The sequence below is a fragment of the Nerophis lumbriciformis genome, linkage group LG11 (assembly GCF_033978685.3).
Source record: "Nerophis lumbriciformis linkage group LG11, RoL_Nlum_v2.1, whole genome shotgun sequence".
Lineage (NCBI taxonomy): Eukaryota > Metazoa > Chordata > Actinopteri > Syngnathiformes > Syngnathidae > Nerophis > Nerophis lumbriciformis.
The window spans coordinates 13713130-13732398 of record NC_084558.2 but is presented as its reverse complement, the minus strand read 5'-3'; the positions used below and the strand labels follow the sequence as shown (position 1 = coordinate 13732398).

General features: G+C 39.4%; 1 protein-coding gene across 1 annotated transcript in view; it reads left to right on the top strand.

Annotated features, from left to right (window-relative positions):
• shisa9a (shisa family member 9a) overlaps positions 1–13954 on the top strand; it is a 134458-nt gene extending 120504 nt beyond the window's left edge. Inside the window, exon 4 of the mRNA XM_061967308.1 lies at positions 12285–13954. Coding sequence (XP_061823292.1) covers positions 12285–13138 — 854 coding nt within the window. The 3' untranslated portion in view covers positions 13139–13954. The remainder of the gene's footprint in view (positions 1–12284) is intronic.
• Positions 13955–19269: the final 5315 nt, after the last annotated feature.

The following is a 19269-nucleotide window of genomic DNA, read 5'->3' as shown; positions in this document are numbered from 1 at the left end:
TAAAACTGAATAAAAATAGCAGAGTCGTGCAAAGCTCTTCAGGTAAACCACTAAAGTCTCAAATTCAGGTCATTTAGAGCATTTTTTGGAGAAGGTAAAACTGTTTTTATAAATATCTGTGCCATGCTTCCATGGTTTAAGTTCATATTTTCGGGACTTATGCAGATTCCAAATACACAAAAACAGGTACAGGTAAGAAAAGTTGATTTTGCCTAATAGGACCGCTTTAATGTTAAATTGAAAAAAAATAATAATAACATATATATTTTTATATACATATCTACATCCATATATACATACATATATACTGAATGTATATACATACATATACATATATATGTATATACGTACATATACATATATATATACATACATATATACACATATACAGGGTTTCCACTGAATGTAATTGAATTAGTATAGCAGTTTGACGCTATTTTCAACTTTTATTACCAATCATATGATAAAAAATGGCACAATTGCAACAGGTTTTACCTTCTGTGCAAACACTTTCGTCTCGTGAGTCCGTGCTTCCCCGGACTCACAACAACACTTCCTCAGTCTCCCTGCCAATTACCTCTCAGGCACGGACGGTGAGTTTGCAAACGGGAAAAACTGGCATCAAATCCAAACCACACAAATATAAAACATTAACATTAGCAGGTCGTTACAGTATGAATTGATATATATAACCTAATATCTCTGCACTATTACCAAGTGATGTACCGAAAACTTTGATCATCAAAAACTACGCTACTGAAACCGGATGTAAAAAAAATGCACGCTATTGTGGCTGCCTGGTGCGTGGTTAGCTAACTGCAATGTGGATGTAATCATATATATATATATATATATATATATATATATATATATATATATATATTTTTTTTTTTTACCATTAAAGCTGTCCTATTAGGCAAAGTTACCATGCCTTTAGATTTACTGTAAAATAAACGATTCCTTGAGGCAGAAACAATTACTTGAAAATGGCAGAGGGGTTCTTTCCCACAGATTAGATGTTTCCTTTTATAATGAAGACGACATGCGTGTTCTTGGCCATATTAAGACAGATTGATGCGTTTAGCGAAAACCATGCCCAAAACATTAGTTTTTAGTTGTTTATTCTGTAAACCAAAACCATAACTGCTCTCTTCATCTAAGACATCCAACACAAATTTAAAAACACACATTAAGGTGAGTTGAGTTCATGAACATTTTTACTGCACATAACCATTACCAACTGTTCCCAAACAACACACAAGTCTTTGGTTTTTTTTTGTCAAGATATAGATTGATGCTGTTTTTTTTACTGTAGGCAAATAAAATTAATAACATAGGGGTGGGCCAAAGAAAAGTCAAACTAAAATACATACATTGGGGTGCGGGACCCTCTAAAAGGTAATTGTAGGGTGTCCCCAGCTAAATGACAGATAGTTCAATCCATCAATCAATCAATCAATCAAAGTTTATTTATATAGCCCTAAATCACGAATGTCTCAAAGGGCTGCACAAGCCACAACGACATCCTTGGCTCAGATCCCACATAAGGGCAAGAAAAAACTCAACCCAATGGGATACAATGAGAAACCTTGGAGGGGACCGCAGATGTGGGGACCCCCCCTGGATGACCGGTGCAATGGACGTCGAGTTACATTAACATTGATATTATACATGTGGGCTCATAGATATACATGACGTTAAATGTAGCTTTGATGCAGCAAGCAACTTATGCCATGTACCTTGTCGTGTAGCTTGCTACAATTCTCCGGGGATAGTTTCCTCGGTAGCTTAGCTACATTTACTCAAAATTAACTTGTAGCTTAGCTTAATACATTTTACAAGTAGCTTTCCCATCAACGGTTATTGTCTTATTTTCGTCCGGGGAAAGTAGGTTATTGACAATAACGAAGACAAAAATCGTTAGCCAAACAAATTAACGCTGCTGTGTTCCATGCTAGGTTTTCCCCAAACCAACCATTTTGTATGTCTGATAGGAGGTTTGGGAAGTGTCAGACATTTTATATTTGATTCAAACAACCTTATATTTGAAATGTCACAGCTGTATTAATTTATATTATCTTGTTCTGACTTATTTTTTACAACTTTATGAAGGACAGAAAAACAATCTTCAAACGTAACAAAAGCACCATTGTAACAGCCCCACTTAGCCCCGCCCCCACACCAACGCCCCTGCTCAAATGTCAATACTAGAAAAAAAATATTTATATTTAGTATATATGTATTTGGTATGTATATATATATATATATATATATATATATATATATATATATATATATATATATATATATATATATATATATATATATATCCAAAAAGAAGCACCTGGGTATAGGTTGATTGGCAATACAAAATTGGCCCTAGTGTGTGAATGTGAGTGTGAATGTTGTCTGTCTATCTGTGTTGGCCCTGCGATGAGGTGGCGACTTGTCCAGGGTGTACCCCGCCTATCGCCCGAATGCAGCTAGGATAGGCTACAGCACCCACCGTGACCCCGATAGGGACAAGCGGTAGAAAATGAATGGGGTGGGGGGTGTATGTATGTATGTATGTAAATGTATGCATGTATGTATGCATGCATGTATATATATATATATATATATATATATATATATATATATATATATATATATATATATATATATATATATATATATATATATATAAATATATACACACACACACATATACACATATATACACATATACTTTATTAACCAGTAGAATTCCTGTTTTTTGCCATTCTTCCCCCCCCAAGATGTTATTGCTTGTATGCACTTTATGTGTACGTTTTGACACACTCAACATGAATAAATAAATAATAATACATCATGCGCTTCGGCTCTGTAGTCACCGCTGCACAGTGGCATTCAGATGATAGAATGGTAGCGGTATTTTTCAAAGGTGGTGTAGTACCAATTTTAATTGATTAGTACCGCAATACTTTATTTGTACCGGTATACCGTACAACCCTAATAGACACACACACGCACATATATATTTACACACGTATGTATAAATATAAAAAAATACAAATTTGATATAAAAATCTGTACACACATACATATGCAATTACACCGGCCTGAATCTTGCATTATACTGCATATGCCAAAATTGGCATTATGTTTTCCTGTAAACTACTTGCTGTGTTTGTGTTGCACTACATACATTTGTGAGGGCATATTTTGCCCTATGTATGACATTAACACCTGCAACATGTTAGGAGTCACACTTTGTCAGCCTCTAGTCCACTGCTACCTTCTTTGCCCCAACCTTTTATGTTCTGCTGCTCTTTCCCCTCCCACCATCTCTTCTTTCCTTTCATATCTCCTTGATCATCTGCGTCACACTCTCACGCCCTTAGATTTTTCTCTCATCGTGCTCTTTGTCTCTCCCTCCTACATCTCCATCTCCAATCCACGCGGATCCCCCCTCGATTCATCACAATCCCTGTCACTCCATGAAGAATCATCCGGCCGTACAGCTCCATTCTTCCTCGAGTACAGTGGGATCTTATCTGCTTCTCTCTCTGCAATCAGAGCGAGGAACCTGCCCGTGCACCTGGGTTACATTGACAGATTTCAATTTCACGTGTAAATTATGCCTACAGGCGTGACTAAAAGGAACAAAAGGGGAATTGATGGCACCAAACACAAAACAAAAATGTCAGCAGTTCGGCTAATCTTAACCACAATAAATGGATCCCAATGTTGCCAATGCATATTACCTTATTGAGGAATATGTGAAGATAAGCGAACACTAGAGATGTCCGATAATGGCTTTTTTGCCGATGTCCGATATTCCGATATTGCCCAACTCTTAATTACCGATTCCGATATCAACCGATACCGATATATACAGTCGTGGAATTAACACATTAGTATGCCTAATTTTTTTTTTATGCCCCGCTGGATGCATTAAACCATGTAACAAGGTTTTCCAAAATAAATCAACTCAAGTTATGGAAAAAAAAGTGCCAACATGGCACTGCCATATTTATTATTGAAATCACAAAGTGCATCATTTTTTTTAACATGCCTCAAAACAGCAGCTTGGAATTTGGGACATGCTCTCCCTGAGAGAGCATGAGGAGGTTGAGGTGGGCGGGGTTGGAGGGGCGGGGTCTAGGTGGGGTGGGTGGTGTATATTGTAGCATCCCTGAAGAGTTAGTGCTGCAAATGTGTTTGTCATTCTTGTTTGGTGTGGGTTCACAGTGTGGCGCATATTTGTAACAGTGTTAAAGTTGTTTATACGGCCACCCTCAGTGTGACTTGTATGGCTGTTGACCAAGTATGCCTTGCATTTACTTGTGTTTGTGAAAAGCCGTAGATATTATGTGATCGGGCCGGCACGCAAAGGCAGTGCCTTTAAGGTTTATTGGCGCTCTGTACTTCTCCCTACGTCCGTGTACCACTCCGTACAGCGGCTTTTTAAAAAGTAATACATTTTACTTTTTAAAACAGATACCGATAATATCCGATGTTACATTTTAAAGCATTTATCGGCCGATAATATCGACATCTCTAGCGAACATACTTCCACAGAGCTAAACAAAATATTGTGGCATACCTCGGGGATTAATACTCAGACCAAAATTGTTCAATCTCCATATAAATGACATTTGTAAAGTTACAAAGGACTTAAAGTGAGTATTATTTGCAGATGATACAACGGTGTTTTGTTCAGGAGAGAACACACAGAAGGTAGCTAAAATGATGTACAAAGCAAACTATAACCTGCTACCCAAGAATGTACAACTATTCTTCTCAACAAAAGAGGAGAAATATAACCTTAGAGGAAAATCTAATGTAAAACATCTGTATGCTCGTACAACACTTAAAACCTTTAGCATATCAGTATGTGGAATTAAATTATAGAATGGATTAACCAAATAAATCAAATAACGCACCAATATGATTCAGTTTCAGAGACTGTTCAAACTACAAGTGTTCACAAAGTACACAGAACAAGAATTATGATGAACATCTTGAACCCTTTTTTTTAAATTGAGACAAAGATTATTTATGTATTCAATATTTGTATGCTTACTATGGTATTTTATTTGATTGTTCACTGTTCTATTACAGAGAACAAGGAAATTGGATACAATTGCTATGGTATGAAAAGAGGTAGGATTAAATAAGCTCTGCTTCTTCCTACTCCTTTTCGGATGTGCTGTAATGAAACAATTGGTATTGTGTGTTGCATTACATTTTATTGTATGCATGTTCGAAACAAACTGAAACTGAACTGAACTGAAATAAATCAAAGTCTAGGAGCAACACTTTCCCTCCAACACTTTAAACCGGTTGCTTTTTCTTTAATTGCCTCTGCCACTTCCTCAGTTGTGTCGCTGATAAGCCACACTTGTGTCAATCAATAGGCAGCCGTCCCTGTGTGCATCAATGTAAGGTCACTTCATTGAATCCCTCACAGTAACTAGTGAAGGTCCCTGGATGCGGACTTGCAGGATGTTGTCTCCGGTCAAGTACAAATGACCGATCACGTACCACGCTCACTACTCCTGTCTCAGAAATAACAGCCACCCTAAAGCTTAAAAAGACACAAATAAGTATGCAAACTAGTGATACGAGATGAAAGAGATTCGTTTTTCAAATCTACTGTAATTAAACTTAATCTATTCTAAATACACATTTTTGTTTTGTTTACTAATGAAAATCACTGTCAAAAAAAACATTCCTCTTCCTCAAAAGGTATGCTTTCGTTCAGTGTTTTTCAACCTTTTTTGAGACGAGGCACGTTTTTTGCGTTGAAAAAATCCGGAGGCACACCACCAGCAGAAATCATTAAAAAACTAAACTCAGTTGACAGTAAAAAGTCATCGCAATTGTTGGATACAACTTTAAACCATAACCAACCATGCATCACTATAGCTCTTGTCTCAAAGTAAGTGTACTGTCACGACCTGCCACATCACGCCATGACTTATTTGGAGTTTTTTGCTGTTTTCCTGTGCGTAGTGTTTTAGTTCTTGTCTTGCCCTCCTATTTTGGTGGCTTTTTCTCTTTTTTTGGTATTTTCCTGTAGCAGTTTCATGTCTTCCTTCGAGCGATATTTCCCGCATCTACTTTGTTTTAGCAATCAAGAATATTTCAGTTGTTTTTATCTGACTTTGTGGGGACCTTGTTGATTGTCATGTCATGTTCGGATGTACATTGTGGACGCCATCAGTAAGTCTTTGCTGTCGTCCAGCATTTTGTCTTTGTTGACTTTGTAGCCAGTTCAGTTTTAGTTTTGTTCTGCAAAGCCTTCCCTAAGCTTCAGTGCTTTTTCTTAGGGGCACTCACCTTTTGTTTATTTTTGGTTTAAGCATTAGACGCCTTTTTACCTGCACACTGCCTCCCGCTGTTTCCGACATCTAAAAAGCAATTAGCTACCGGCTGCCACCTACTGATATGGAAGAGTATTACACGGTTACTCTGCCGAGCTCTGGACAGCACAGACACTCAACAACAATACATCATTTGCAGACTATAATTACTGGTTTGCAAAAAATACTTTTAACCCGAGTAGGTGAAATTAGATAATCTCCCACAGCACTCCAGACTGTATCTCACTAGTGTGCCGCGGCACAGTGGTTGAAAAACAATGCTTTAGTTATCGCATCCCTGCTGATAATATAGGTAAAGTGTAAGTAAAAAGCTGGTTGTCATGACTTCAAACAGCAGTACATTTGAGGGTTCTTATACAGTGGAATGACAATTACAGTACAAACGGTCAAATCCAATTAGTTACTCCCTCTGAGGTCTTAATCAAGGCTCAAGTTGTTCGTTTTTCTCACACAGACATTTATTTCAGCTACACCTTCTTCTCGTTAACAACGATGCCAACACAATGCCAAAATAATGCCGTCAGAACTCATTGGCCTCACAAACTCCGAGGGAATAAAGTTTATTTTGAAGCCGAGACTCTGTTAACCTCTTCCACCAAATGCTTGCTGTCTCATGCTGCTTCCCTTATTCCGTCACATATTAATTGTCCCCCCAACAATGTGATCAAACCGGAACAAAAAATATGTTCCCCACCAATTTACATGGGTTTTGTAACAAAAAATAAAGTTAAAACATATACTTGCATGGAATTACCAAAGGAAATACATTTTTAATCACATGTAAATATGAACTTATATTTATGCATTGTATTTATTTATTCTAACCAACTATGAAATGATATAACATATATACAATGTGCTTCTGTCAGCAGCTACACAATTTCTACAAAGCTCAGACAACCTATTATCCTTGTAATGTCAGTTAACAAGTACATGGTCTACAAATACAATGATAACTTAGTAACATAGCATGAGGAATTTTGAATAAAAGTGAAATTTATAACATTCATTCTCAACCGGTGGGTTCTGAGAGCTAATCGAAGTAATGTAATGTTTCATGTTAGATTTTTTTAATATTGTTTTATTCTGGGGATTTAATGGTATTGTAGATATTTCTGTTTCAAAGTCTTCACAATATTGCCTTGACGTGTGTGACGTATCAAACAAAAAACTGGAGTGTTGTTTTTTTTCTGGCGCTTTAGCGTTGACCGGGTCTCAAAATAAACTACATCTCCCAGAATCCTCTGCGCAGAAACGCCGTAAGCAGGAGATGAAGTGTGTTCCTACTCGTAGTAGATAAGAATAATTTTGTTGGACATTTCCTGAAAATGTCATTAAAATATTTCCATATTTATTTGAGTTATGTTGCTGACAGAAAAACTCTGGCGAAAATATAACCTCGGAGGAAAGGAAGTCTGCGTTCTGTAAAGCAAAGCGGGTACATTTTTGTCTCGAGCGTTACCAAGCCATCACAGCCAGCCGGTCCCGTCTCAATGCACAGAGGTAATCACCAAGAAAAAAAAATAAATGGTGAAATACGAGTAAACTGAAAAGCTCCTTGATACATTCTCAATCCATCCACCCATGTTCAACCATGTGTCTCTTGATGCCGTGAGGGGGGGTATGAAGGGAGGGGGGGGCGGTTTGAGCCTATCCAGCTGCACTAGGGCGGAAGGCGTGTACACAGTCACCCAGAAAATATATTTGTGAGGTATTTATATTATTAAAAGTGAAATTGTTTGTTACATTTTCTGAGAAACAGACTTTTCCAGACAGATGTCCACTGTAGAGGACACTGCTTCTCATAAAGTAAACGTTGAAAGACAAAGTGAACTTTGTTGTTTCACACTGGATGTTTACACTGTCACTTTAAAAGTTATTATTTTTAATATTTGTTTGAAACAGTAGATGTTCCTGCACAATTATTTGCACTTACAAATACTTTGTAGTAAAAAAAAAAAATACTAGAACATTTTAGCATTATGATACCCTTACATTCCTATGGTCATGAGTTTTGGGTTATGACCGAAATGAGTTTCTTCTGTCGGGTGGCGGGGCTCTCCCTTCGAGATAGAGTAAGAAGCTCTGTCATTCGAGAGGAGCCAGATGAGGTGGTTCGGGCATCTGGTCAGGATACCCCCCGGACGTTTCCCCTGGGGGAGGTGTTTAGGGCGTGTCCGACCGATAGGAGGCAAGGGGGAAGACCCAGGACACGTTGGGAGACTGTCTCGCAGCTGGCCTGGAAACCCCTCAGGATCCCCAAGGAGGATCTGGACAAAGTGGCTGTGGAGAGGGAAGTCTGTGATTTTCTGCTTAGGCTGCTGCCCCCGCGACCCAACCTCAGATAATTGGAAGAAGATGGATGATGTCCCCGTTTTTACATTTATACTTGCAGTTGTCACATCCCGCCTCATGTTTTGTTTTATTTCATTTGACTACTTCATCCATTTCATACAGCATATAGTTTTTAATACTGTGTTTTGACAGTCACAGTTTATGTAACTTGTTACATATACATACATTTTTTGTTTACTTCTGCATGACTGAACATGAGCATCAAGTATGTTGGCCCAAAAAGTCAAAAAAGGCCACAGGTCTGTAATACTGTAATTTCCGGGCTGTAAAGGGCACCTAATTATAGGCTGCACCCACCTACTTTGTTGACAAATCTTATTGTGTAAGTGAGCTGCACAAGTCTATGAGCCACAGGTGTTTACATTGAAACATTAAATATGTAGATGAGCGCCTGTGTTATTTTGCAAATTTAACAAGAGAGTGCCTGAGACACGACGTAAAGAGCCTACCGGAAAAGTCAGCAAGCGCATTCTCCGTCTTTTTCCTCCTCCTGTGCGGTCCCGTTAGTGGTGGTAGATTTCAGTTCTGCGTGGCAGCTGTTTCCACTTTCAATGACCTGGTCAACTGTCTTTGGCTTCGGGGCTGCGTCGTGTGCATTTCCTTGTTTCTTCTCCATGACAAGGGTGAGTCCATAACACGCTAAATGGCTGACTGAATGATTGCGTGAGTGTGTTTGATTTAACCAACAATTTCATTGGTGTGATGTGACCAAGCTAAATTTATTGGCGGCATTTGAAGCTCATGAACCTGGAAAAATCCATAAAATAGTGGCAGCTGTTAAGTCACGCCCAAGCAGGAACCCAGGAGCAAAGAGGAGATGACAGCACCGAGGACAAGAAGCTTTACAAAAAACAACTGAAGGGAGTAGGTAGCCTGTGCCACAAAAAAACTAGTAACAAACTAAGTACAAATCAAAGGTGCATAGAGGGAGGCAAAGAAGAAAGTCATTTTCTAATACTCACAGAAAGTATGCAGAAAATAACAACAGAGAATGATCCAACACCACCAGGTGGACGCAATCAGCTTAAGAAGCCTGGTGGTGATTGCTTACAGGTGCGCTCAGCTCCTCTTGCCCTCCCCTGGTGCCATGACAACTGAGACGAGAAAGAAAAAACAAAAAGGGAGGGCAAGCACAAAAACAAGGAAAAACAGGGGTGCGATGACAAAAATGCAACAGCTGCATTGTAAAAAGCTCAGGGTAGAAAAACAAGTAGCGGTTATAGTCCAGAAATTGCATTGTTTGACATCTGACAGTATGCCACTGTGATGCTAATTTTTTATTTGTGTGTCTGTAACTCTCCTTCAACCTGCCGGGCGATCAAACCAGTCCACGGATTTAGAGTTGAGCGCGCTAACCAACGAGCAAAACGCTGTTGCCTAGTGCGACTCTTTAGGCGTTAAGGAGTGGGATTCATCAACGACCATCAACCATACCATACCAACCAGTGATGAACCGTCAGGGCCAGCAAGGCCTTCTCTGCTGGACTAACATAGCCAGAAATCATGATCATAATTAAAGATTAATTTACTTTTATTGTGATGTTCCCTAAATATTTAAAATTATTCATATTATCTTCATGTCATATTATGCTCATTCAACTGCTGTTGTTTTTAGTTTTAGTTTGTATCCAATCAGAATTCAGCTAACTTATGTTGCCATGCAGTACCAAATCTGCCAAACGCCTTCAGATTCAACAATGTGGGCTTCTGTGCACTGTAAGTCAATGGGGACATACAGTTGATAGACAGTTGCAACAGCCAGTCAAATCACGAGTTGTTGTCAGTAAGGCCTTCCAGATGGCCTCACGTTGAACGTGACATTTACGCGTCCTGTGATTGGATACTCATCGGGACCGTTAGCGGATGAATTTGAGAACACTTAGAGTTGAGAGACAGTTGACCATAAATTATTCCCGAGCACAGCCACCGCTGCTGCCCACTGCTCCCCTCACCTCCCAGGGGGTGATCAAGGGTGATGGGTCAAATGCAGAGAATAATTTTGCCACACCTAGTGTGTGTGTGACAATCATTGGTACTTTAACTTTAACTTTAAGGTGTGTCATGCTTGTCATTTAATTAACATTGTTACATTTTTTTTTTGTCGCCATCATGTGGTCAGGGCAGTTAATATATCTTTGAGAAGTGTGTACTTTGAATCAAACTTTATTAAGCCAAGCAGAGAAATGTACGGAATATGTTTTAATTGCTGATGCGTTTTAATAGATTTTTAAATGCGCCAGAAAATAACCCGTTTTGTATACTGTTGATGTGATTCAATACGCAGTAGGGGGTAAATATGTTTCTGTATAGTATTTCTCCAGCAATGGTCATGTGGTGACATCAATTATGGTATTTTGAGAGGTAATCATTGATGTCGGACATCACTGAAGGCCTAGGTGGGAAACGCATGGCCCGCCACTGATACCAACTTTATGTATAAAGCCCTTTAAAAACAACCAGTTAAAAAACAAAGGGCTGTACTCTACGGAGTAACGATATAGAAAGCTCACCTGCACCAGCTGGCAACCAAGTCAGAATGTACTAAGTAACTCAGTTGTCCTCCAGTCCGGAAGGGAGCAGTAATGCATAACACAAAGTGGTTGGAAACTGCTACACACAGCAAACTTTGCTCTTCAGGAGTCTTGTTTATGGGGGCTCAGAAGTTGGTGCTGTGTCCCTGATCACAGCTCTACAAAGTTAGATGAAAATCTGCTTATTTACTTAAAAAACAAAAGTAACAATGAAAGCCAACTGTTTGTTTTGCCGGGAGAGGGTTGTAGGTGTTGCCGTGAATACATATAATGTGACACTGCTGGACAGAGGAATGCGAGGCCCACGATGCGTAACAGCGACATGTTCTGTTTCCTGTCACGTACGCCCCTGGATGTGTGCACCGTTGAGCTGACTGCCGCCAGATTGATTCACCTGTTGCCTGAGCTAGTTTGATCCCCCTATGGCAGCCATTCTTGCAGTGCCTTAATGGGAGGGATTGTGCCCTCCCCCACCTCCACCTCCACCACTCCTCTGCCCCTTTCCAGTTCCTTATTCTCACCCACTAGCCTCTCCATTGCTTGGACAGCTTGTCTCGCCTGCTCTCGCCGCGATAAAGTAGATTTATAGCTACAACAGCAGGGCAAACTCTCTGACTGTGTTAACTTTATCTCCAAGGGTACGGAGGCAACATGGCCTCAAGAGTAATGACTGCAAGGTGAACATGGATCTGACAGAAAACATGTCATATTGATAAGACACACCTACTTGGTAAATGTGGGGCAATACACCATAGCACTCATAATGCCAAGGCTGACATTGTCCAAATTTCCGAACCCTGAGACAAGGCTCGTACACTGAAGCACATTTGTATTCGGTCTGTAGTTCGTAAATCAAAAAGGTCTTACAATGAGGGGTTCTTAAATTGAGGTTCCACTGTACAGTCTTAAATAAGACTCTTAGAATTTAATCATTCAAATATTTTACTAACTGGGGTGCTCCTTAATTTGCTGATACAGTAATATTCCATTATATCATTTTTTGTTTTTTGTCTCCCACTTCTGACAGCTGCCAAATTCAACGGTGAAGTCTACAACAAGCGCAGGCTGTTGGTGGAGCTGCCAACGAAAGATGTTCTTCCGCTTCAGCCTATAGGGAACTCCCGACCTTCTATGGCCAACATGTCGTCGATGACCACTAACCACCCTATTGCTTTTAACCCAATGGCTTCCCACTCCATGAACCCAGCGATAAACCAGATGCCCTCCATGACACCTATGACATCAATAACACCCATGACTTCTATGACTCCCATGACGACACTCACCCCAATGAACTCTATGACTCCTATGACGTCATTGGGCCCACTGACCCCAGAGCCGGTGGCAACATATGTTACTGAGATGCCCAGAGTCTCCTCCATCTCGACTCTCCCGACAGAACGGCGTGGAGTTGGAGGAGGATCGCTGAAGCCCAACGGTCAGAAACTTAAAAGCAACCACGGCCATGTTGCTTACAGCACTCACAGTGCCCACACTCACCTTCACAGCCACAGTAGCAAGCCGCCAGGACTGGGGACTACCTCCCTGGCACACATGGCAGGTACTATGCCAGGCGGCACGTCCATGGGCATCTCCAGGGTCGCCGAGACCCCAATTGGCTCCAGCTTTGCAACAATGGGGCGCCCATTGGCGTACAGTTCCAACACCATAGCGGCTGGGCATGGGGTGGGAATGGGGCTAAGGGGATGGGATGGGACAGAGACAGTTGGCCGGAGGAAGACCTATGGGCACAAGAGGCCTCAGTGTACAGTGCTGGAGCCTAACCAGCTCCATGGCAGCAGAGGCCATAGCCACAGCCAACACTTCCTCCCCACACAGCCCTACTTTGTGACCAACAGCAAGACAGAGGTGACTGTGTGAGACAAAAGGAAGAAGGGTAAAGAATGCATGGTGACATAAACGGATACACCAACACGAGAGTTGGCCAAAGGCACAGGTGTGTTTGTTCAAATCTGAGGTGGTACTGGTAAATGATATGCACTTTGTGACACCACATCTGATTGGGCCCTTTTTAACACAAAGAGAGTCCATCAAATCACCACTGAACGTTGATGTCTGATGCTAGTGGTCAGGTGACATCATCATAACAATGTAAAGTTGTTCAACATGTGTATCACAGCTACATGAGCACTGCAATGTCACAGAGATTGATGGGACCCAAACCCTGGAAGCAATATAAGGGATCCAGCACCCAGGCATTGTTTGCGAAGTCAAATTGATAGTCCCGGTGTCTGCCAAACGAGAATTAAATGGTTGAACTACAAACATTCCAGTATGCCTCACCCCCCAAATGTCTTGATGTGTTGAAAATGACAGAGGACAAGGGCTCTGGGCTTTGGACTGCAAGCATACAAGGTTCACTAGATGTTTCCTCATAAGCTTTGGAACTGAAGGTCTGCCTTCTAGAACAAAGCTCCAACACAGTTAATGGGTGGCGGAGACACAGCTCTTGTCTGCAGAGACACAGCATGATTCTTCCATAGTCACACTGAAGTGCACATATTCCAACACATGCAGGAATAGGACCGGGATGAACATAGAAGAAACTACATAGGATTACTGTAGAAACGTCAGCCGCCCCAGCTTGATCCATTTATGCTTTGTTTTGTTTGTTTGCATATGTGATTTGTACACATGTGTTGGATATTGTATTAAATCTCCACTGGAACACTTAAATATGGTTTGTTTAAAGGAGTCGACAGGCATGGATTTAAGTCTAAAATGACTTTCTTCAGAATACATTCAAGTCATAAATACACAAATGATTAGGGGTTTTGGAGCTGTGGTCAGAATGGGGCCTTTAAAAAACTGGGACTGGGCCAATCATTGTGGTGTATACCGTATTATTTATGACTCAGCAGACACTAAACACAAACCCAAAATAATAATGGTTTCATTTTTGATAAGCAATGATAGAGTATGCAGGCTTGATTAGATATGTTACCGTACTACAAAATATCACCTTTCCAAGCCATACACACCATGTGCACATAGAATATAGTTCAATTGGACTTTTATGGATATGTCAGTTTGAATGTGGCGTCTGTAGGGAGTTTGGATATTTGTCTGCACTTCCAATTTTAAAGTGTGAAAGAAACACTCTGAGGAGAAAAAGATCAATTAAGTACCAGAATCAGTTGACCACAATATTTGACAATTGTTTGAATAAAAAATCAATAAATCCCATAGCGATCAATTATGTTCTGAGTGTTCCGTTCCAAGTTGAAACTGCAGTCGTCCCTCGCTACATTGCGCTTCAAATATTGTGCCTTCACTACATCGCATATTTTATTTTATTAATTTTTTAAGGATATTCTACATAATTCTGACTCAAATTAAGTGATACATTAAGTCTTATTTATGTTTTATAATTGCATTGCAATATTTATCTTATGTTCTATTATGACATTGTGGCAATCGATAAAAATGTTCAAAAAGCGGGACTTCTAGTTGCGGGTTAAAGGGTGGCACCTCTGCATCTTGTCAGAAGAACTTCTTGATGCACTTTATTTTCAACTCCTGTCTCACCAATAACACATCTCTACATTAGTGCAACTTAAGTGTGAGCATTGTCAAAAGAAGAGACGCCAGACGGACCAGACTCGATGTTACTCGGAGCGCCATTATCGCTAACAAGACTGCTATCAGCAGCTGTCTGAGCAATGCGAAGTAGAGATGAACTCAACAAGATGCACTTCAACTTCATCATCTTTGGCCCCTTTTACACTGCACACCAAATCTGATTTTTTTTTTGCCCTCAAGTGACAGATCTAAATTTTTTATGCCTGTGTAAATGCTCCAAAGCATTTCAAATCAAATGTGCAGCAGTCTAAACGGCCATGCCACCTGAATGCGACTTTTACGTTATCTTTGGTAGCGCTACGTCACTCGTGTGCGCAACATGATAACTTTCAATTTTGCAATTCTCTTCTTCCTCCTGCAGTTATTTTCCATCATCTGCCAAAATCCTCCACACAAACCCACTAACATGCTGGTCTGGTCTGTGTGTAGTAGCAACTTCCTTCTTCATTTACGGAATTCGGTGTTCAGTCGAAATGAGCTGCTTTGTCGAAAAAAGCTACCAGCGGTGTCTATGGATTTACGCTTTTGCCGCATCAAAAAATTATACCTTAAGTTTCCAAATGCCGATTTAGATATTACATTTAATATATAATAAAATAATCACTTACTTGTCGCGCTATGAACAAGTCAACTCTTCAGCTACGTGAGGTAGCTCATTTCTACTTCATTTGTGACGTCAAGGCCACATTGGGGCCACATTGGGGCCTGTGCGCGTTTACACTGGAGTCTGATAAAAATAACATTTTACTTGCAGTGTAAACAGTCAGCTGGAAAAAAATCTGATTAAAAAAAAACAATTGGGCCACTAGTCTGGCCTGCAGTGTAAACGTAGTCTATAACACAGCTTTGACGTGAAGCTAACAAGACGGAATGCTAACATTGAAGCCAATGATGGTAGCTGCGACCAATGACAAAGTTTTTGCAGAACAACTTACGCCTATAGTTTCAGCACATACTGTATAAGCCAAATTGTAATTTAGAGAAAATACCCAGGATGTGACAAAGTATTTCCATGTCAACGCCGTGTTGTATTGGCCGGGTGAACGCTTGGAGAATCCTCCAAGCTGCCGGTGAGTACAGTAATCTACAATAGAATATAATTAAGGCCACTGTGTTGGATAAAACAAGTGTAAAGGTGACTTTTTAGCGGTCTCTAATTATGTTCAAATATAAATATATATACATATATATTTTTATATATATATATATAATTAGAGGGTCGTAAATGTATTACCTGTACATGGAATATTTTTTGATAACGTTCCTAAAAGGCCACAAGTGTAAATATACAATTATTATCGTTGTTGACATATTGTTGAGTTTGTTGTTACTTGTTCTAAGCCTGGGCAGAGATATGCTGGCGAAAAAACGAACAACCGCATTTCTAATTTACAAGAGAAACCACAGCAAACTTGATTCGTGCTGCCTTCTTAAACTGCATGCGCCGGTACGGCAGACTGTGAGGGAAATGCATGGTTTAGAAAACAAATATTGAGGTGGCGACTTGTCCAGGGTGTACCCCGCCTTCCGCCCGATCGTAGCTGAGATAGGCTCCAGCGCCCCCCACGACCCCAAAGGGAATAAGCGGTAGAAAATGGATGGATGGATGGATATTGATGTGTCACTTGTTTTAAAGTATGAGTAGAGTGGAAAAACAAGTTGGCTTTACGATTGAATCTTCATCCAAAGGGAATTATGTGAGCGCCCTGTTAGTTGGCATCCCAGCGAGAGTGGAAATATTACATTAAGTGCTTGTGTTGTAATGGTTTATTATGGTTAGTTTGTATGTTTAGCACTTAGTAATGCTGCTGATGCTATACAGTGTTACAATAAAGCTGCATCTGTTTAGAACTTCTAACACTAATTGCTCATCCTCTGTGTTCGGACTCAAAAATATAAAATTCAGGATCACAGTTTTCCCAAAGTAATCGTTGTTGGCTCTCACAAAGTTTGCATAATTAGCATTGTTGTTGGTGGGGAAGGGATCTTACTTCACGAATCACGTGACTGGCTTCCTCATTTACTCAAAATAGCTCGGGAATCTCCTTAAGATTGATCATATCTATTTAAACCCAAACTTTGGAAGTCTTTTAGTGTCATAAATCAGATATATATGATACTAGCTTCAATGTAGAGGCAACTTGTTTTTCCACTCTACTGGTACTTTAATACCACACACAGTAATGCAACCTTACAAGTAGACACCAGTGAGGGCACTTTGTCCTTCTCTTGTCAAATTACTGGATTATTAAAAGAAACGCTACAAAAGGCTTACTGTTGTTGAAGACAGACATGTTTAACAGTTAAAAGGTGCTTCTGCATTGTAAACTTTCTCCACAATGCACATAACTTACTCAAATATTAAAATAACCGATAGCTACAGCCCTAATTTGTCAAAACAAGAAACAAACCTAAGATTTGATTGGACAGTTGAGCACCGAAGGTGGCGACTTGTCCAGGGTGTACCCACCCACATATCCCACCTGAATGCAGCTGGGATATGTTTAAGCCACCCCTGCAACCCCGAGAAGAACAAGCGGTAGAAAATGGTTGGACGGATGGATGGATGGAGTTGAGATTTTATTCATATTCAATAATTATATCTAACCCTATTTACACTTTACAACCTTTTCAAATGTTATGAAACAATTTGTTAATCACAAAGATTATTATCAAGGCTTAGGTCAGGCTGAATTATAAAATCAAATACTCAAATATACTGCAAAAGAAGGGACTCATCAAAACCTATTAAAATGTATTTACATACAATTAGACACTGCTAACATGAATACATTCTCACTAAATTACTAATAAATAATAATTTATATGTTTCTTAAATAAACTGGCAATAAGATTAAAGCGCAAACATAAAATACAGCTTTACTACTTTAGTCATAATTTTTGCGCTTCAGAAACTTCTGTATGACTTTAACTCCAAACTTTTTGTTTCATATTGTCATCACTGCCATAAGTGGTGAAAAAGTGTATTGCACCACATTGTACCACTGAGAAACAACATTTTTTGGCAGACAAAGGGTGGGGCTCGCAGACCAAGGGTTAAGAAAAAATGGCATAAATGACAATAACTGACAAAAATGTGCAAAGAATTAGTTGAGATTGGTTGAATCTGTGTGAATTAGAACGATTGCAAATTTATGGAGGGTCTGTTTATCATAATTCTCATCTTCCTTACTAAGTACTAGGAGTAAAGTTGCATACTTATGGTTTCAAAATAAATCATTTTATTGGTCGACTCAAATGACAGTATTACAGAGCTATAAATGACATACTAGGTATCATTTTCTATTTTTTCATCTCAAGTTTAGTATTTGCTAACCTAGAATTTTCATACTAGATAACCAAAAGGAAGGTCTTATTTTTCTCTGGATGTTATCTGACCCAATTGACTTAATCCAGAAAGCCAGGAATGTGGAAATATGAGCCTCTTGCCAACCGTGATTACTTCACCCTGAAAGCAAAAGCAGCCACTGGAATAATTGTCAAGCGGGTAAAGCAGTGGAAGCAATCGCTCAAAAAAATAAAACATAAAAAAAGTCATCCCTCGCCATACCCAAAATAAAAGGACGCACAACTGGAATTGGTTGATAAGGTCATGACCACAGATGAATGGGTTCAGGAGGCAGTCTTGGTTCCATCAGACAACACAAAAGTTTGCTCAAATGGCTTAGCAAAAAATAAAAAAAGGACGTTATTTACCACTTGGTTGTGTTTTTCTTTTTGACAGCTACATACAAGCTATAATAATAAAAGATAGCACTTTACTTTTAACATGGCTTTATAACAGAGTAGTGAGAAAAAAAAAGACTGTTAAGCGGCTAGTTAATAAAATATGTTCAATGAAATAGAATGTAATTGATTGAAAACATGATTTGAAAAAACTAAGTCAAGATTTATTTCCAAAAACAGGTTTTGGCCATCTTATATTCTGGTCAGTACAGTGTTACCTTAAATCAGAAACTCCTGGCACCATGATCCTATCTTTTAGAATCATACCTTTACCCCCCTCCTCTCAAAAAATAAATAAAATATCATTCTTCTCTTTTAAAAATACGATTTTGATTTATAACAATAATCAGCAGTTTCAATCCTTTTTTGGAGGATCTTTTCCCCTTCATAAATCATGCTGTCCATCATGTTGACAGCTAAAACACAACACTTTGATCTACACTTGGCTAAACTGTGTATGTGTCAATTCATGATTCTCTCTAAACACCTCATCCAAACATAATGAAGCACTGACTTGCATTGATGCTTATTTTTGTGTTTACATTTTACCGAACATGTGATCAGAAAAACCTATTACTGTACAGTAGTACCTCAACTTACAAGTCTAATTGGTTCCACGATTTAACTCAAAACACTTGTATCTTAAATCAACATCACCTATT